Source organism: Lineus longissimus, chromosome 14 (assembly GCF_910592395.1).
Source record: "Lineus longissimus chromosome 14, tnLinLong1.2, whole genome shotgun sequence".
NCBI lineage: Eukaryota > Metazoa > Nemertea > Pilidiophora > Heteronemertea > Lineidae > Lineus > Lineus longissimus.
In genome coordinates this window covers 4,360,127-4,380,920 of record NC_088321.1, presented here as the reverse complement: position 1 = coordinate 4,380,920, position 20,794 = coordinate 4,360,127, and the positions used below count along the sequence as shown (strand labels likewise).

The following is a 20,794-nucleotide window of genomic DNA, read 5'->3' as shown; positions in this document are numbered from 1 at the left end:
AAACCTATACCAAACCGTTAGCAAATAGAAATTTTAATTTCTATTTGCTAATTGTCGTTAAAACGACAGCAATTTTTTCTAACGTAAGTACGGTGTTGACACGATGCGAACTACTGGTATTTGTGCGTTTTTTCTCACTTCGACCACATGTGCACTACAGTCACTAGTGCCACAGTGGACAACGTACACGATTCAGTGAACATACTACGTGAGACCATTCTTCACGAATGAACTCAATTCACGTCTTTAACGTCGAAAATTCGTAGATTTGTAGACTTCTCACAAATGTTCGAAATATGAATTGTTTTCATTGACTTACAGCCTCCATGATTTGCACTGTGCATCATAAGTATGTGCGCATGCTGCACTGTAACACTAATTGTCGATCAAGCCTCCAGTCTATGATGTATCAGCTCCAGAATCTGAACTTAGATCTACCCACATTGGTGCACGGAGATCTATACGTAAAGCACGAAAGTGAACGCATGAGGGTCATCTACCACTTTCAAAACTGATCGAGTCCAATATTAGCAATATTCTACCGAATGATATTTCAAATGCAAATATCATATTAAATGATGTAATCTATAACATTCTGCAGGGTGTCAGTGACGAGTTTCTGAAATAATAGATTTTCGGTCAAGTGTCTTCATCAATTAACTGTTGGCATGGTTGGACGGAAAAGAAACTAGAGGAGGTCAAAATATTGTCTGTGAAGTATAGTAGCGAATTCTAAAATACCTGGATTCAGAGCGAATTGAGAACCGCACAGTGTAAATGCACTATGAGCAAACGAAGTCTTGTTTTGAATTCAGCGGTACCGCTTGGGTTGGTGCGAAATGTGGATGCTCTCAAAAACCATCCAAAACCACTGTTATCTAAAACCGTTGTTGAATTTGATGTATTTTAGAATAGAAATTGATACCTCACTGTCGGTGTTGATTGTCTCACCAAAAATTGCAAGGGCGGAGCTGAAATGTTGGCCAAAACTTTGGCTCTGCCTCTGTTTTGCTCAACATTTTAGCTCCAAGAATATGAATCATCTAGGTATAACCAGTGGTTTTCAATACATTCTGTCTCTTGGTGACGTAAGGTAACCAAAATGGTGTGGTTAAATGGCAGCACGCTTACCACATAGCAATTGACTCAAGTAGAGAAGCCTCGCTGCTGCACCCGGGTCATCACCAAGATTAAAGGGAGGGTCTCTTGAAGGCGGTAATATGTTTCGAGAACCCCAAAACACTTGTAAGGTTCAAGGAATACTGGCTAATATAAACGACTCTACGGTACTGCAAAAGATAGACCTTTAGTAGACTGACAAACCATGAAAAACTACTTTCTACAAATCGCATATACCGTCGTCTTAAACGGGAAACCTACTACGTTTGAAGTGTGCCCTATAACGATATTTCACGTGTTTTAGTATTAGGGTGTTTTCGCAACCTCACGCGAAACGCCTACGTGAACGCCTATGTTCACGCACGTAGGCGTTCACGTAGGTTCTGTTTATTTGTTTTCACACTCGCGCTCGTGTACGTGTACGTGTACGTTTACGTGAAAGTTGAACGGTATGCTCTTTTGTGGGGAATAGGCATTCATGTTAAACATCTTACGCAATTAAGGCGTGCACTCTTTGATAACGATGTCCGATTCTCGGACCCAAGGAGAAATTGCACATTCATGTATTATACATGACATACTGGTAGCAAGAAAATGGCTGTGTATAACATGCCGATAGAAAACGTGCTGCAACTTGCCGTTGTGCTTGAGGACGACGGGCTACTTTTGGCAGCAGCTGAGAACAAGAAGTCGAGATCAACCTACAACTCGGAAACCCTGCTGTTTGACCTGGAAAACCAAACAGACGGAGAAAACAAGGCAATGTTTCGGTTTTCCAAGGAAGAGATCTTTAGACTTGCCGAAGCTCTTAGAGTTCCAGACAAGATAGTACTCCGCAATCATGGAGTAACGAATGTAAGTCGGTACTTTCATGCCTATTTTCCGACACTGTTCTTAGACAAACATACACTCAGTTGGCTGTTAAACATGACACACATTCAGGAATGAGAGCGGCAAAGCCATCAGTGAAGCAATGCCGTATTTTGTAGTCTGTTTTCACTTAAAGAGTATCATTACTGAATGACCACTAACAAAGCTATCATAGGGACAGGGACATCGAAAAGGTCGGAATGGCTTCTAACCAATTATTTGCTTTTTTAGGGTGTTGAAGCTACATGTGTTCTTCTGAGGCGGCTGGCTTATCCAAACCGTCTGTGTGACCTGGAGGGGGTGTTCGGAAGGCCTGCAAGTACACTATCGCTGATTTTTACTTACATGGTATGTTTTGATGTTGCAAACTTGTTAGTCTAACAGATGCTTCCTATATACATAATATAAGACACCTCGTGGCCGATATAAAAGAGACTGACACGAGAGCACGTACAACACCAGGTCAACCTTTTTCATTCTTAGTGTATGTATTTAGCATGACCGACGGATTTTACACTGTATGGGCCATACAACCCCAAGCCGCGTTAAAAATATCTAAAACTTGTCCGGTGTTTTATTTTCAGGTTGACCACTTGTGCACAACATTCGGTCATCTCCTGTCGAACCTCAACCAGCCTTGGCTTGATGCACAGCACATCCAGACATATGCGGAGGCGGTGGAGGCAAGGGTGCTCCACTTAGTCATTGCTGGGGATTCCTGGATGGAACCGTCCGTCCCATCTGTCGGCCGGTACAGTTTCAGAGAGTGTGCTACAACGGCCATAAGAGAGTTCATGCACTCAAATTTCAATCGATCATGCTGCCCAATGGACTGATTGGCAATTTGTTTGGGCCAGTTGAAGGAAGAAGACATGATTGTGCCTTGCTCCGAATGAGCGGGCTTTTGCCGCAGTTGCAGGCCTTGGATTTTACCGATCAGGACGGAAATCCATACTACTTGTATGGCGACACAGCCTACCCTATTCGGCGCTGCCTGATAAAGCCGTTCAAGGGAGCGAATTTGACGGAGGAACATGTTGAATTCAACAGAGGCATGTCGAGCGTTAGGGAATGTGTAGAGTGGGGGTTCGGGAACATAGTGCAAGAATTTGCTTTTTTAGATTTAAAAAAAAACCTAAAGGTCTTTTTGCAGCCGGTCGCAAACATGTATTTGGTTGGAGTGCTCCTGACAAACTGCCACACCTGTATTTATGGCAACACCACATCCATGTTCTTACAGTGTAATCCACCGTCACTCGAGGAGTATTTGCGACCGGTGTGATAGAATCAAATGCCCTCCCTTTCCTGATGCCCGCCTGTATTGTTCGTCTTCGGATTAAGGGTCTTGGCCTCTCTGGAGGCCTATTGAGTGGTGCCGTGTTCTATTGTTGAGGGCATTTAATATCAGGGGGCATCTGATTCTATTACACCGGCTCAACTTCTACATGTACATTGTAATGTGAATTGTCAAGAATACTTTAACACCAGAATGCTGCTGGAAGCCATTGGATTTGTAAATATATATTATATGTAAAATACATGTAAGCCCTTAAAAAAGAATAAAAAATCAATGAACGTTGTTAGTTGCAAGCATGTAATTTCATTTCATTCTACATGTACATGAAATTGTATAGATCTCTTGAGTCACTTTTTCGCCAGGCAGTCACGCATCATCTGCATATATACTTGTTTTTCTTCTTTCTCCATTTCCAATCTTTGCTCCCGTTCCTTTCGTTCCATTTCGAACTTGGCTGCCTGCAATTTCAGCTCCTCCTTCTTTAGTTCCAATTCCTCCTTCTTTAACTTAGTTTCCTCATTTTTAATGTCTGCATCCTGGCCTAGTTTTTCGGCGAGGTAGTCTGTCAAAGACGTTGTTGATCTCCTTTTCGCACCTGAAATAAGGATTAAACCTGATAAGGATTAAACCTGGTATTTGTAACTAATATTTGGCCAGTTATTTGAGGGGTAGGACATCCGTATTTGAGGTGAGACCAAAAGTTGGGTAAACGTTTTGGAAGTCTGCTATTACCCCCGTTCAACATTCAGTTTTCTTACACTGACAAGATCGTGAAGGCTCGCCACCTCGTCCCCTGGGCTTAAGGGGCGAGATGGGCAGGTAGTTCGCCATATTGTAAACGACCATCAACCCCGTCGAGCGGGAAATACCCTTGGAACGAGGTTGGAAGATTCGCTCTGCTAAAACATGACTAACATCGTCCACGGCAGTACTTAGGGTTCACTAACTTCTTGACACCACAAGATTTGTGGAACTGTTTTGCGGCCTTGTTTTGTATTCTGCTTTCTCTCAATACATACATAAAATACAAGCGTAGACATACCTTTGGTTTTGCCCTCTGTTGCAGCTTGCCGAATCGCTTTTCCGGCTTCCTCCAACTGTTTTTCTTTTTCATCCTTTGATGGCGCATCCGTTACGGCTTGTAACGCTTTAGCCGCTTCCCGCTCATCAGCCATGGTTACCATTTCACCCAGGAGTTGTTTTCTTTCATCGTACTCTTCAGCTGTACCAGAGCTAAAAGGCGAATGAAGCTTGAACATATCAATAAAGTCGACCCGATTGGTCAGGAGCCTCCGCTTTTTGGGACTAATGACTTGGCCCAACAAAACACTTCCATGCGCATAGAATATTGACAGAAAGTAGACTTGTTTTAGTTTGAAGTTGGCGAGTACTTCAAATTGACAGTTTTTTGGTTAGGAGATAGTTTACAATGGATGTTGGCCCAAAATACCATGGACATCATACTGTAGGAGAGAATAGCATGCGCGGACATATTTTGGGACACGCCATAATTTGTAGGCCTAACCATAAAGTCATCGCATTATGCGGAGAATGTGAAATGTGATCTGGTTTTGTAATACCGCAGGCAAGTAACCTCCTCTCGATAGGCCCGAAGTTTAGACCATCCGTTATGAATGATGACCACTGTGAATACTGATTATCTTTCCTCAACGCAATTGGTTAGAAGTTCCATTGGGGCGGAAACTGATCTTAGAAGGTTGGGCTATGGCAACGTAAACTCCAAGTCTAATCTTTAAGTTAATTTTTGGACAAGGCATGGACAGAAAAATAACCTTGCGTTCAAACATTTTAAAAAAGTGGAAATACTTACCATTTTATGGAGTCTAGCTCCTCTTTTTTAAACATCTTTACCAGGCGCTCACATCGCTCTTTTACACATCTTGCTGTGAGCATACCGAAATGGTCCCCCACTTCTTTGGTCTTCTTTTTCTCTTTCACCCAAGTGTTAAGAGCTGCTGCTATTGTTTCCCATCTATTTCCATCACCATCTACCGCCACAGCTTCCCGCAACATTGCGATATCCAGCGCAGGAAAAAAACGGACGAATTTTTTACTCATAATTGCTCCTGAAATGAAAACAAAGCAAAATAAAGGTTGCAGGCATCTCATGTGTGGATGAAGTATCTAAACTAATAGCATGTAGTCTGTCTACCTAATATCCAGATTGCTTGAGTCGCGGTGCAAATAAATCAGGGCACCCATACACCCCTGTTAGGTTGAAGAGCTTGAAATATAAACACCGAAAGGATAGGCAAGAAACGAAGATTTTCCCGGGGCCACCACGGTGCCGGTGTACAGGAAAGAAAGGGGGGAAATTCGGACAACACAGAGACAACGTGGCAGACACATCTTTGAAATACCCATGGGGCATAGGCCATGGGCGTACAAGTGCAGAACTCACCTCTATCCAGCGAAATGGACGGTCGAATAGGACGCGCATCCTTTATAGGCCTGTGGTTTACGTCATACAGTGCGCATAAACTACTGACGTAACAGTTTCGGGATTCGATTCACGATGAAAGGCCATTTATAAGCAAAAACGCGCGTCTGAATAATAGAGCTTTAACGAAGGCCCGCACGTTATCCGTGAAATGACTTTCACTCGCGTATGTGTATACGTCACAGGTACACAATTTTCAGTGAGTAGACGTTCACGTAGGCGTTTCGCGTATCGGTGCGAAAACACCCTAGTGTTAATCCGTACACCCGAAAGGTCGTGCATCCGTATTTTTGCCGGTGTTCATCTGTATATGTCTTGATGTGATGTGCCAGTTTGATATTCCAGTATCATCCTAATGGTAGGAAATGAAATAACTATTTGCAACACACAGTGTAGCACCCACTTAACCGAGCGCCAGGAAAATGGCTCGAAAATGACTAAGTCCAGAAACATGGCAGTCTGTAGTATTTTACGGGTGGGCTGCAAACATTCAATATGACAGTCAATTATAGTGATCAATGGATATAGGAAGACAACCTTGTAAATGTTGTCAATTCAATAACGCCTGGTCGCGGCCAGGGCCAGTAATCCCTGCAGTTAGGGTGATGATTATTGAAGTTACGTAAGTCTATTTCAAGTCCATGTAAATGGTTGACCGATCCAGAGTCTTTTAAATGAATTTATTTTATCTAATCGATTATGGAATCGTTTTTCTTGAGGGGAAAATCCAATAAAGGGAACTTTCGTGTCAAATGTCACAATTGTTTTCTGCCATCTTGCTTTGACCACGTTCTTCTGGTAAGATGCACGCAATCCGATGGAGTTTGTGGGTAGGCCTAGCAGGCACCCTGATGATCTTAACGTATGGAATGGAGTATGGAGATGATGTTGACAGCCCTGACCCTGATACCACTACTGATGATGATGATGTAGATGATGCTAACCAAGCTGTACCGGGTGCACGTAGGCACCAGCAAAGCTACAGTCTCAATCAGAAGATTGACTTTATCGAGACATACCAATTGGAGCATGCTATAGGATTACGTCATGCTGAAACTGCGACATCCTGTGCTAGACACCACCGCATAGCACCGCAGACATTTAGACGTTGGTTAAGCACACATGATGACTTGTTTGCCCTCAGAGATAGATCAACTCAAGACCATAGAAGACGGAGGAGACAACGGCAACACGGAACTGATCCACAAGGTAGTTTTTCTTCAAGCATTCTATTCCTCGCTAAATGAATTTCCTTCTTTGTTGGCCTATACTGACTGGAATAAGTCCGCTTCTGTGTCATGGACGGAAGAATAAGTCGCATGATACATCAAAGCGACTGACCCTGACCATGCCTTTAACAATCAGTATTATTGTTCCAGGGACCTTTATTCTTAGGACTTACATTTCGTTCATACCAGTGGTCATCACCAATCAATATTTCCAAAGATGTTAAACGTGTTAGCTTTTTTATTTCAGCATACTCGCCCGAAATGGAAAACAATTTGAACACCTGGTTCCTTGAGCGCCGAAGACTTGGTTTCCCTGTTCCTGGTGAGGATATTAAAGGGCAAGCTGGAAGAGAATTTCGGCAATGGTTGGCAGAGCTTCCAAACGAAACAAAGGCCAAAAGACAAGAACGGAGACCCTGCGATACCTTTTCCATGCATCTGCACATTGGCTTAGCAACTTTATGGAAAGGTGAGCTTTATTCCTCTGTTGCACGGATCGGCCTTAACGTACGGAATGGATTGTATTCGGTGAATTTTAGTAATATGCAAATTCCATTTCAGGAAACAAATCAGCTATCGAAGGAAGACCAAATATTCAAGGGGGTTACTGACAACGCCCAGGCTTTGGTTGCCAACTACCGGGGAGAGTTTGCCGACCTCATCAGAGACGCTGATTTTAATGTCATCATGCAAATGATCATGAACATTTGATATGATGCCAAGATCAACAATGGAAGCGACTGGGTATCAGAATGTTGACATGAGATCATCCCAAGGCAACCCGAAACTTGGATGCACGGTGACTCTAGTAGTTATGACAGATGGACGAAAAGGACGAGCCGAGGTCAACTTCAGAGGCTTGGCACCAGATGGTGACGTCATTCGGCAGCTTCAGGCGAGTGAGTATTGGCATAGAATACAAGTCCGTGGTTGTAGTACAGGACGTGTTCCTGACATCATCAGTGTTGTCATTGACGGTCAGACATTCTTGTTAATGGTAGTATTTTTTTATTTTTCAGGAAAATCAGAACTTCTATGACTAAAATTGATGTAGGCTTGTCATGGATGCAACCAAAACATTGTGCGTGTCTGACTGTTCAGAAAAGTAATGTAAATGTTCATACTTGTTGTTTGCTTTCCCAGGTAACTGGTAGTCCACAGGGTTGGGCCCGACACCAGTCGCTAATCGAGTGGTTGCAGGCCCTGATTGTGCCATTTGTAGCAGGGGCCACGTTCCTGTTACTTTTAGACAGGTATCCGGCGCATCGAAATCAGCAGTTTCGTGATGCAATCACCGCAAAGAATGGGACAGACACATCTATCTCGGGACAATGTAGAGGTAGAGATGGTAAATGATGAGCTTGAGCAGTTTGTTGAGGGGATTGAGTTTTCGGAAGGCGAAGAGGATAATGATGTTATTGATGATGACGTGTAAAACCCGTTTGGATAATAAAATTGATTGGTAAATTGATAAGTATATCTGTGATCTTCTTTAATTTATTCGTTGAAAACAATACTGCTTTATTGGGATATTCTGCATACCCATGAAGCTGGCTTTATCATAGACCCTAGATTAGAAATTTCTGGTCAACCAAGACTATAGGCATAAAATGAGGACGCCAGTTGTATTGTATTCATTCATTCAGTACAGGACTACCCCATGTCAATGTTCATGTCTTTTATCCACTTACGCAGAAGGCATTGGCATTGCCCACGAAAAGGGAGTCAATTATCAGCTGTGGCTGTTCTTTCTAATGTTCGCCTGCCACCAGTAAAATCGGCCTATTCATTTTGACTTAGTCATTTTACGATTCAGCCGCGCGCAGTTAAGTGGGAGAAGACAGTATATAGCGTGGTCCTTCGAATAGTCCACGGTCAGATATTATCGAACTTCGATTGCAGGGATGATTTTTAGCGGACAGTTACATGTTTCACCAAGGGAATCGCGGCTATGAGGTAATAATTCGCCTATTTCAAATTACGCAAGAACGTTGTGTAGGTGGAACACTTAATGAAATGGTCCATGGACCATGTGCTCACATGTGGGACTGAACAAGTATAACAGGAATTAAATTTCAGTCACATCAAAGTAAGATATTTCTGTTGATTAATGGTCAAGAACAATAGATGTAGGTGCATAAAAACAAGGAAAACATGGAAAAAATCCTGAATTCTTTTGACCTATGTGTAGAAGGGGTTATTGTATAATCATTTTCCTTGGAACAAGAAAATTATTTTCATTTCTTCATGGTTAGTTATTGCAGAAATCATTGAATCATTGAATCATTTTTCTTTCAACCTGTTATTGGCAAGATTCTTTTCAGTGACAATCCATGTTCCTCAAAGCATAAGTGGTATTAGGTAACAATGCTGGTCTATGGCTAACCACAGGCTTGAATCATCTTCCATGACCCTAAGTGACTGTGGAATTGCTTTTGTCTATCAGTGGTGCCATCGGGACACTTTGTCCTCCTTGACCTTGAAAAGTATATCGAACAAGAGGCCCAAGGGCCTGGCGCTCAGCTGGATGACCTAATAACCTAGGACGGAGGGTGTAAAGTAGTAAATATCGGCTTTATACTACTGTTTGAAGGTCAAGAGAACACGTTATACCACTAAAATTTCCAATGCAGAGCTGCCAGCTGGATGAAATATGATTGAACTAATCAGCCATGGTATGTAAATATTACAGGAGGCAACGGAAGATATCCCTAGTTCAGTATGTTGTATCGGTAGCTTTACAGAAAAGAAGTGTCAGAGAGGATGAGACTTCTCCATGGACAACGGTGGTATGTCCAGGCTGGGTTGTACAGCACAAGGATACAAAATGCTGTCTGTAATTGAGAGGTATCCTGATTTAACAGAGTTCAAAATAAATAGAAATGACCAGTTTGGGACTAACACCACTGTTTGTTTTTTTAATAAGGTAGAGATTACAGGAGTCAAAAAAAAAAAAATTTTATTGAGAGAAATTGACCTGTCCTGCAAGTGATTGGAATTTACAATACAAAGGGTCGTTTTTCATGACATTGTGCTCTACTGCGTATCCCTAGTGAGTCGATCGGGAACCAATCTATCCTTGGCGCAGACAGGTTCAAATTGGCTATATCTTGAATAGATTGAATTGCGATGAAAATCTAATGCAATAAAGGAGCAATATCGAAGAGACAAATTAATCAAACGAATTTTCCACAGACTCGGACGCTGCAATGGCGTGATGTATGCGTGCATATAAAAGTATATCAATTGGTCCGATAGAGATGATGAGGCAATGTCAATATGCCTCGTTCCTTAGTCAGCAATATTCCCCTTTTTATACGGAGAAGAAGGAGAACCCAGATAGGCCTTCACACGTCGGCTTCCAAATGGCTCGAACCAACTGTACTATCACTACTATAACTTTAAAATGCGTGCTCCTCCTACATGTAGCAATGTCTCGGCCAAAAAGGCACTTAGTCGACAGGCAAGCTAGAAGTTCTGCGCCGTGAGCAGCTCCTTGGTAAGGCCATGTCAGGTTCCGCACGCCTCTTCAGATACATCAAGTATTGAAAGCCGTGGTGAGCATATAAAAAGACCATGGTCACCGAAAATCAGGTGACCTGCAATCGTGGATTGAAAATAACATCAACCTGGGTTCAGCAGGTCAGCAGGTATACCGGCTGTTCCAATCATCCCCCTATAGCCAGCTGTTCAAAAGGTAATGTTATTCACCCCACAGGGAGTGCAGGTAATTGATTAAGCCCCAGCATAACTTAACAGCAATGGCTTGGCTTCTGTGAGTGGTAAGGAGACTTGACAGTGTCCGATTAAAAATCCCTCATTACTGCTCCGCTGAAGGAAATTTTTGAATAAAACCAAGACGTTGCATCAGGGTAAGGTGTCACCACCATTCATGCAAAATTTCAAGGCGATCCAACGCCTCTAAGTGTGACTTTATTCGTCCCCCTTCTAATATTATTATATAGAAGATTTAGACCAGCGATGACGTCATTACTGGTGATTCCCTACGTTGTCCAATGAGCGCTTTTTAAAGTGTGCCATTTGGCATGTATTAGCATGCAATGTATTTTATCAGCGCTGCCAATTGCCGAACAGAATGCCGTAGCTCCGTCAATTTTGAATCAATTTTTATGGGAGTAACATTATTGTGTTGCTTAAAACGTCTACTTTTTACTCATGTAAGAATCGTAGTACTAAAAACTAATATGCAAACAGAATCATGTCGATTCACTGCACATACTGTGGGAATTCTCCACTTCAAAATACATCGCGAACAGAGCGTGCACTTCCGATATCGTTTTCACAGAATTGTGGCCAAATTTTCAAGAACTAATTTCTGAAAGTATTCCCTTAAGACCTTATGACTACCCACTGAAAGGAACTAGTGATAATATCGCCTACTTGACTACTTTTTAGCAGAAAATTGGTTACTTGTTGCAAAATCAATCTGGTCACAGTGGGAGCAGGACAATTCCCCCCCGGACAATTGCCCCCCTGACTATTCCCCCAGACAATTCCCCCTGGACGATCCCCCCCCCGAGGACGATTCCCCCCAAGGACAACTCCCCCCCGAGGACAACTCCCCCCCGAGGACAACTCCCCCTGGACAATTCCCCCCCCCCCCGAGGACAACTCCCCCTGGATAATTCCCCCCGAGGACAACTCCCCCCGGAAAATCCCCCCCCCCAGACAACGTCGGTCACGCAAGATGATGCCAATGATGATGGTCATCATCAAACTCAAAGAACAACTTTATTCAGAATTTTAAAAAATCTATACATGCTACCTGTTCATGTATTTTTCATCGAAGAAGCATATACTTTCGCCTTAGAAGTATGATAACTCACAGAATAAGAATCGTACCGATACATATAATGTGAAGTACCTAATAAGGAAATTAGAATAAGACGTAAAATTAAAGCCATGGTATGGTTGGGTTGTTGTCCCTATCTTTGTTATAATATATATATGCTTCATAACTGATGACACTTCGGTGAAAAATACATGTACAGGTAGCATGTATTTTTTTTTTAAATTCTGAATAAAGCTGTTCTTTGAGTTTGATCATCATCATTGGCATCATCTTGCGTGACCGACGTTGTCTGGGGGGGATTTTCCGGCGGGAGTTGTCCTCGGGGGGAATTGTCCAGGGGGAGTTGTCCTCGGAGGGGGGGGAATTGTCCAGGGTGGAGTTGTCCTCGGAGGGGGGGGAATTGTCCAGGGTGGAGTTGTCCTTGGGGGGGAATCGTCCTCGGAGGGGGGGAATCGTCCAGGGGGAATTGTCTGGGGGGGAATAGTCCGGGGGCAATTGTCCGGGGGGGAATTGTCCTAGAACCGGTCACAGTGGGTATGCTGAAATATACCCTGGTTCCTTGGCCAATTCAATGCGCAGAATACAACTGTGCAACTATACATCATAACCCGGGCTTTTAAATCGTCAAAAAATCTGTCAAATGTGCCTGTAGCGCCAACTGGCGTTGAAAACTAAACTAATTCCATAACAAGTCAAAATGAAAAATTATTTAAAAATATTCGGCCAGATTTGAAAACAATATTTCCTCTGTGGACCTAGGTATAAAGGAAAGAAGTTTAAACTTCCCGATGACCTCATTCGCCGAATGTAGGTCGGATCGCGCTGATTTTTGGTTTCTGAGTTCCCCTTGGGCTACTCCTAATTTAGCAGCGCCAACAAAGTGCCCACGTCTTACGGTTACAAAATGCCCAAAATTGACATGGAAGGATGGCAAGACGGACGGACACCATTCCCTTAGTAATATGACCAGCTTCGCTGACTTTGTCAGCTGAGCTAAAAACGAATACGGTATATATGATGTACTCTTGGTAAAAGTACCTACCATATTTTTTTCAAATTTTTCAGACCAGTATTAAGCAAGCAATCGCATATTTTCACTTTTGATATTTGGCCGCCTCTTGGCCAAACTATGAATCGTATAACGCCATGATTCGGATTCTGAGTTGGGGTCACCCAGGGGAACATTTGTACCAAGTTTGAGATCTCTGGCTAAAGCGGTTACAAAACGTGCCACCATTGACTAACGGCGGTGCCGCGATCAAACTTTGACCTCTCTGACCTTCAAAAGTAGGTCAAATCCAAAACCCGGAGGATATTTAATGTGTCCTTGGTAGAAGTACCTACCATATTTTTTTCAAAATTTTTGAACCAGTATTAAGCAAGTTATTGCAGATTTTCAATTTGACCTTTGGCCCCCTGGTGGCCAAACCGTGAGTTTCATGAGGTCAGAATTTGGTCTCTGAGTAGCAGTTACCAAGGGGTACATGTGTACTAAGTTTTGTTCAGTAACTTTAGCGGTTACGAAACGTGCCACTAGTGTCTAACGACGACGACGGACGACGACGCTGCGTCATTGTAAAGGCTCACAGGTGAGCCAAAAATGGACTTATTCTCACAATTACGGTAGTTTCTAAGGCGCAAAATATGGGCGGTTATTACCGCAAATAAAGACAAACCAAAGCAAAGACACTTGTGTAGCATATTAAGGACACGTAGATTGATACTCCTATGTGTGCCACATCAAAGACATCTGGAATGCATGTTTTGTTTTTGTTTGATACAGCATAGATAAAACTAGACCGCAACCTCTCTGGGATGGACAGTTGTTTTCATGAGCCATACACAGCACAGATAAGACATGACCGCAATACCTCTCTGGACCATACACCACGTCAAAGATAACGATGCGAAGTCAACAGACGGCACCACCGTCTTGGGAAAAGTAAAAACGACATCGACAACTTCAGATTTTTGTTGATATAAGCGACAATCCCAAATCTATATGACTAAGCCTAAAGCCCAGTTATATCATCACTATCAGATTCCAAAATAGCCTTATGCCCTATTCGCTTTTACAATTTATAAACAAATTCATCAGGTTCATTTCCATTTTCATGTAAAACACGTTGCTTACAACAATAAAAATAAGTGCGTTGTTTTGTCGTTGAAGATAAACTTTATAGATCTAACAGCATCCAGCCGCCAGCAATCTACAGTGGCGCCGCCTGTTGACTTCGCAACGTTATCTTTAACGTGGTGTATGGTCCAGAGAGGTATATTGCGGTCATGTCTTATCTAGATCTGTGCTGTGTATGGCTCATGAAAACAACTGTCCATCCCAGAGAGGCTGCGGTCTAGTTTTATCTATGCTGTATCAAACAAAAACAAAACATGCATTCCAGATGTCTTTGATGTGGCACACATAGGAGTATCAATCTACGTGTCCTTAATGCTACACAAGTGTCTTTGCTTTGGTTTGTCTTTATTTGCGGCAATAACCGCCCATAGCAAAACGGAGTGGATTGTGCAGAGTTTGTACCAAATTTTCGTCTGCTCAAGAAAAGCGATAGACCATTGCTACGCACTGAATTAATAGTGTACGTTGACCACCGCGGGTGTGGGGATTCGGACAGTGTCAGTAAGGACCTGTCATTATGGTTGCCAAGCGCTAGCAGACGACAGCAAAAAATTGAAAGCCCAGGCAGATTCAACAGCGAATATTTCCTTTTCTGTGGTACTCGATGTGGGTTTACTCATTGTTATTTCTCGATGATAGCAACACTTCTGTTGATATGTTTGTATTGATGTAGCTCTCTGAATAAGTAGATGAGGTTTTGTAGCCCTACGGCTAATTTAGGCTATAAATTACGCTTATTTCTACTGTAGCGTAAAACCGGGTCGAGCGGTAAGGCGTCACCATTAAAGAAACAAAGACAATAAATGCCACAACCCTGGGCATCCAAATATCGACGAAATTAACTAGTTCGTCAAGTACGATGTCACCACTGATCTGACACCAATCTTATTCTAATGGACCAAGGAACTAAGAAACAGGGGGCTTAGACTTCAAATCTAATCAATAAGTTTTAATGATAAACTGAGCTCATAACTATTTACAGTACTTACACATTTCTACAGCATCATAATTCCAAGCAAAACACTTACGCACACTGATAGAGGTACAGGAAAAAAGGTAGAGGAAAAAAGGTACGGAAAAAAGTTACAGGAAATAAAAGTACCGGAAGTAAAGGTACCAAAAAAATGGTACTGGGAAAATAGGTAATGGCATAAATAGGTTAAAAAGGTACACCATTTTTTTTGAATATCATTTGAATTCTCTCTTTTTCTATTCATAACTTTAACTTTATTTGTTGCATAGGCATTGCATAGGCCTTAGAAATAGGTATATATATTTCAATAGACAAAACACGGCTATCAAGATCATGATGAATGTAAAGATTCTAGGACAATTCCCTCTGCAAAACGGTTAATTGATAAATTTACCAATGTTCAAGTTAATAGAGACCCAGTGTTTACGAAATGTGCCCCGCCAAAAGACAAAAGACACTTCGCCATAGCAAAAGCTCACCCACCCCCTGGTTCAAACGAAATTTTGCTATTCTTAGCTCACCTCTCAGAGAGGTGAGCTGATACCACAAGCCCCCGCTATGGTTATACATGTGGGCACTGTCATGACTGTCCGCTGGTTCACATTCATGATTCAAGCTCTACTCTGTGAGAGTATCACAGGTCTGAGCTGCAGCTTTACAGCGCTCAGGACTAACATTCATAGTTTGCCATCTCTGCAAGCTAGGTACCCATTTACTCCAGGGTGGAGAGAAGCAAGTAGTTTAAAATGCCTTGCTCAAGGACACAAAGACGAAATAGCGGTGACCCCTCCGAGAATCGAACCCACGACTAACCTCTACATCCAGGGTCTAATTGATTTGCATTCAAAAGGGCTACACCGTATCCCCTGAATACACCTATACGACACATGCCGCGTCACCGCCAGAATCTGTGGGTGACGTAGCATGTCTGACCTCTGATCCGTCTATTCGGGCACTACGTGTCAGCACTGTTTCATCATGACCAAAACTGTTTGCAGCTGACCAAATAGTTGTAAAATTAAGCAATTACCTCAAGCTGAATACAGATAAAGAAGCCTTATACTTAGATATAAAAATAAATTATCAAAAGGGATTTCGAAATAATATTTTCACAGTGCTCGCCCGATTGGCATTTGTGACACGTGCTTCTACGGTTCTTTTTGCTCTGAGTTCCCGCATGGCCCGTCTAAATGACGCAATTTTCTTGTAGAGGAAATTGATTTTTTATATCAGCATTAGGTCATATTATCCGTATGAAGTTCTATTATGCCGTCAATTGATTTGTTATCGCATTAGGGTAAATGGTTATGTAGACTGATAAGTCGCCCTTTTCAATGATTCAATATGCCATGAATATGCCAAGTGTCAAATCATAATTTACATCTTATTTGCATGTCAAACGTTATTCGTTGACCAATCAAATATGTTTTAACTCAACATGATACCAGGGGCAGTGCAAGTGACTATAGGAGCACGAAATGACCCCCGGGTAAACGAGGTTGACCCACGATCTCCTGATTATGAGCCCGGTGCTCTAACCACTACGCCACTGATCTTCCTCATAGACAAGTGTCAATGAAACAACACTGCCATAGCCACACGGCAGCAACATGATCGCCTTGTAAATTTTATGTATGGTGTTTTAAATTCACCCGATGCTGAATCAAGTGTGTATCCTATCCACAGGAGCGTTGGCTGTGTTGTGTTGGAAATGGCCAAGGGAACTCGTCCATGGAGTGAGTCTAGAAATGCACAAAATCTGATATTTAGGATTGGAAATGGTGAGGCTCCTCCCGTTGCTGAAAATGTTCCTGGTGATGTGAAAGATTTCCTCATGAAGACCTTCATTGTGATCCCTAAAGATCGACCATCTGCCGAGGACCTTCTCAAAGATAAGTTGCGTAAGTTACACTCTCATGTTGAAACTTATTCGGTCGTCTCACACGGTAAGAGTAACAAGCACAATCCTAATGACATATTATAGACAAAGCGACTGAAGTCAGGAAGACTCAAAAACGGGTATAAGCAGGGATCATTATTATATCATTCCCTTTTGAGATGTCACTGCAGCGGTTCTGTCATGGTGTACTGAAGTATTTTGAGTTGAGGAAGGATGGTGTATGTTCTGTAAAGAGGCAGAGATTGATTTTTCCTTAACCAGTATGCGTGCAATTTTCTATAACAATTGAAGTAATATTATTCATTTTCATAACATGTTGGTAAATTGTTGGAAACTTTTTAGCGGAAACAAAGGGAAATCAGGTATTTTGGAGGGAAAATGGATGATTCCAAGGAGAGAAGATGTGTTTTGAGTGCTTCTGCAGCAATTTTAGCTGTCATTGTTGAGAGGCGGAAGAGGCGGCGAAAAAAACCAAAGAGAGTATGGACCAGGCCCTGGATCAGAATGAGGGTGGATCATGGGGCATATCACTGCCTGTTAAAGGAGTTGCGGCTGACTGACAAGCCATCATACAAAAACTTCATGCGAATGGATGAAACTGCATTCGAAGAACTTCTTGAAAAGGTTTCACCACCAATTACGAAGCAAGACACTCACTTGAGAGTTGCTATACCAGCCGCATGTTCAAGTCACATGACCTTAAGCATATCACATGACGCAAATCCTATTTCTGATTGGCTGAAGAGTTTGCAGCATTTTTAGCTCAGCTGACAAAGTCAGCGGAGCTAGTCAAATAGCTATTCGATTGGTGTCCGTCCTTCCATCCATCCTTCCATCTAGCCATCTGTAGACAAAGTTGGGCATTTTGTAATCATACAACCGAGGCACTTCAAATCTAGTCTTGCTTATAAACACCGCAGAAAATGTTGCTTACGGAAAAAAATTTGGGCGATTCGACTCAAATTCAGCTCCCCAGGGGGCAAAATGCGTAAATGAAAAAACAATTTTTTGACGCTCTATTCCAGCAGATAAAAGCTTGAAATAAAGTTGAAAAGGTCTTCATTATACAGAAATTTTGATATAAAATAGATTACTGTCGATTTATATCACCAGTTGGCGGTAGTGAGCAAAACTGTTGTTTGACCCCGGATGATTCCGCTTTAAATTTCCCGCCGCGAACTGACATGAAAACCTCGAACCAGGGAATACCGGACTGCTGGTATTGCCAGTACATCCACTGTATGAACGGCTCGTCTGGGGTAAATTGACGAGGCGGCTCGACCCTCCACTGCGCGGTCGAGGTTACCTGGAGTACTATCATTAAGAAAATGGCGGTGACCTTTTTATTTCTACCGGAGCGATGATTTTGTAAGTGACAAATTTTCTTATCTAAGCCTTTACGGAAATGTATTTTTTTGGTACGAAACTTCACACGTTTATAGAAAAGATCAACGAGAATGTGTTCAAATGCCCTCATAACGATGAGTTCAACGGAATTTGGTCAAAACAACCTTCGAATGGAGTCAACTTTCTTTGCGAAATTGAAGCGACGACCTCATTATTTATCGTAATTTATGCAGATCTGAGTCCAGCTGATGGGTGATGTTCTGATTTGTGTTCAAACTATTGGAAACTTCGGAAATTAGTTCTATTAGTTCTACTATTCTGCAGGAGTATATTATAGCCATTGATGTTGACAGCTAAAAGCACGAAAACTTTGTTTATTTATCAAACTGTATCGAGTGTTATCGAATCGAATGGATGTGTCGATCGCCGGGGCGGATTGATATGTGGTTGTGCGTCCAAGGCGATTAGGTCATCAGTTAGTTTGAGAAAGATCATGATCATGAAGATGCGTGTTGTGTTATCATAACCGGAAAATAATTTGAAGTTATTAGTGGTGTTGTCATTGCCATTTTTTGCATGGAATGATAGTTCGAGAGCTCTCATCGACGTATTCAGCATTGACGGAAAGTAGGTCCAGATTTGGCAACACGCCAGCTGACTCACATGTTCCTCCTGGAGTCACCAGGTGCTACAGCCAACACTGTACAATCACTTTCCATCTTGACGTCTTGTAATAATTTTTGCCAAATCAGTATTTCTTATATAATTTACTCCATGATTGCAATCAGCCTTTGTTAAATTCCAATCACCTGCAGGTCAGGTCAATCTTTTACCAATAAAGTTAATTTTCTTAAGCGCCTCTTTATATTACTTCTTCACATACAGGGCATCCCAAACACTTTGCTAAATCCACTAACCCCCCATTTCAAGTTGGTATTGCACCAGACCCAAGCTCAACGGTACACTGATCATGTAAGTGTCCAAATACCTTTTCAGGACATACTAGTATGAGGACATCAATTTTGATAACAGAAGGAAAGCCAATCCTGTCCGTGTGTCACTGTGACATAGATCCTGGCTCTATTGGAAATGTCGCACTCGCACTGCATTACTTCATGTGATGTCACTTACATCTTTCACAGTTGACAAATTGAAGCATCCATGGTTATTGTAACTATATAGTCCTTGCCAAATCTATCTAAAAGTATCAGTAAAACTGCTAAACTATGAATTGTATCTGCTTACTCAGCTGAGCGCCAGGCCCTTGGCCCTCTTGTTACAACATGCAACAAAGAATTGCATTGATTGTATTTAATTTGCAACAATTTTACAACAATTTTACAACATGTTGTAAGACGCGTTTTGCTCTGTACACTCTACGCAACATTTTTGCAACATTTGTTGCAACTGGAAATGTTGTAAAAATGTTGCTAATAATTTACTAGTGTAGGCCTGTGTACACTAGCAACATTTTTACAACATTTCTCCAAAGTGGGAAGTGGGAAGTGGGAAGTGTGCACAGAGCAAAACCAGTTTTCCAACATTCTTACAACATCTAATTGATCATGTGATCTACCTGAAGTCATGTGACAAGCCCTAGATAGACAAAATGGCAGCCTCCTTTGAGATGGATCAGGAAGAACAGGAAGGGTTTTGAAGAGGCAAGACCACAATTGATTTTTTAAGCCTTTTAGCAGTTAAATTGTCAATGTTTGACCGCGACGCATCAAATTCTGCGTTCGGTTGTGAATCTGAAATTTAGATTATGTTATTCCGGACAGTCGGGCAAGTAAATGGTGAAAAATAAACTGGTGATTGACCACGGAAATTGTTTGATAATCGACAAATTAGACAGACTTTGATATTTCCACTCTTTTCAGCCAACTGGCAGAAAAAACTCAAAACACGCCCCCTATTACCCAATTAGCAAAATTCGAAATTGATTTTTTCATCAAATAATTTCTTTATACCTGTAGACTTGCCACAGCAAATATTTTTTCAATACCTCTCCAACTATGTACTTGAGAGTTAAAAACATGCACTCGTCTAATTGATAGGCCTCGACCCTCCAACCTATGAATATTCATTAGTGGTCTTGTCTCTGAACCCAAGAAAGAACAGATAAACTGATAAATGCGTGGGAAAGTTGTCCCTGTCTCTGGGAAACTACCTCCAAACTGTATAAAGACAGAGAGAAAAAGAAAATAGCACTGGCACTAGCATTGACTTCCTTTTTCCTCCGCCTTTGCCGTCTTGACAAGACTTACATGACGTATTCAGTCCAGCACGCATCGATTTTGAAACCCTTTTAAATGATTTGCATTTTTTTTTCTTTGGAAATTTTGTTTTGATTGACCAATTGAGTGATGAATTCCGTTCATGAATATTTGACGCATGGCGAAATTTTAAAATATGCTGCTGCTTTGATTTTTTTTTACTTCACGTGACTTTTATGATATTTATTACAGACACAAAGGAGGAGCGAAGCTTTTCGGATTATCGACAGATAAATAACGGTGTCCTCGGTAAAGGTAGTTTCGGCACAGTTCACTTGTACCAACATGTCATTACCGATGAACAGATCGCGGTCAAGAAAATAAAATTCCAACCAAATGCAACAACCAAGGTTAGTTCAACGTCAGATAATC

The 20,794-nt window shown here is 41.9% G+C and overlaps 1 protein-coding gene across 1 annotated transcript in view; it reads left to right on the top strand.

The window, feature by feature from the left end:
• Positions 1-20,794, top strand: part of LOC135499130 (uncharacterized) — a 192,030-nt gene that overhangs the window by 433 nt on the left and 170,803 nt on the right. Inside the window, exon 2 of the mRNA XM_064789811.1 lies at positions 16,586-16,800. Within this exon, the coding sequence (XP_064645881.1) occupies positions 16,586-16,800 (215 nt within the window). The remainder of the gene's footprint in view (positions 1-16,585; positions 16,801-20,794) is intronic.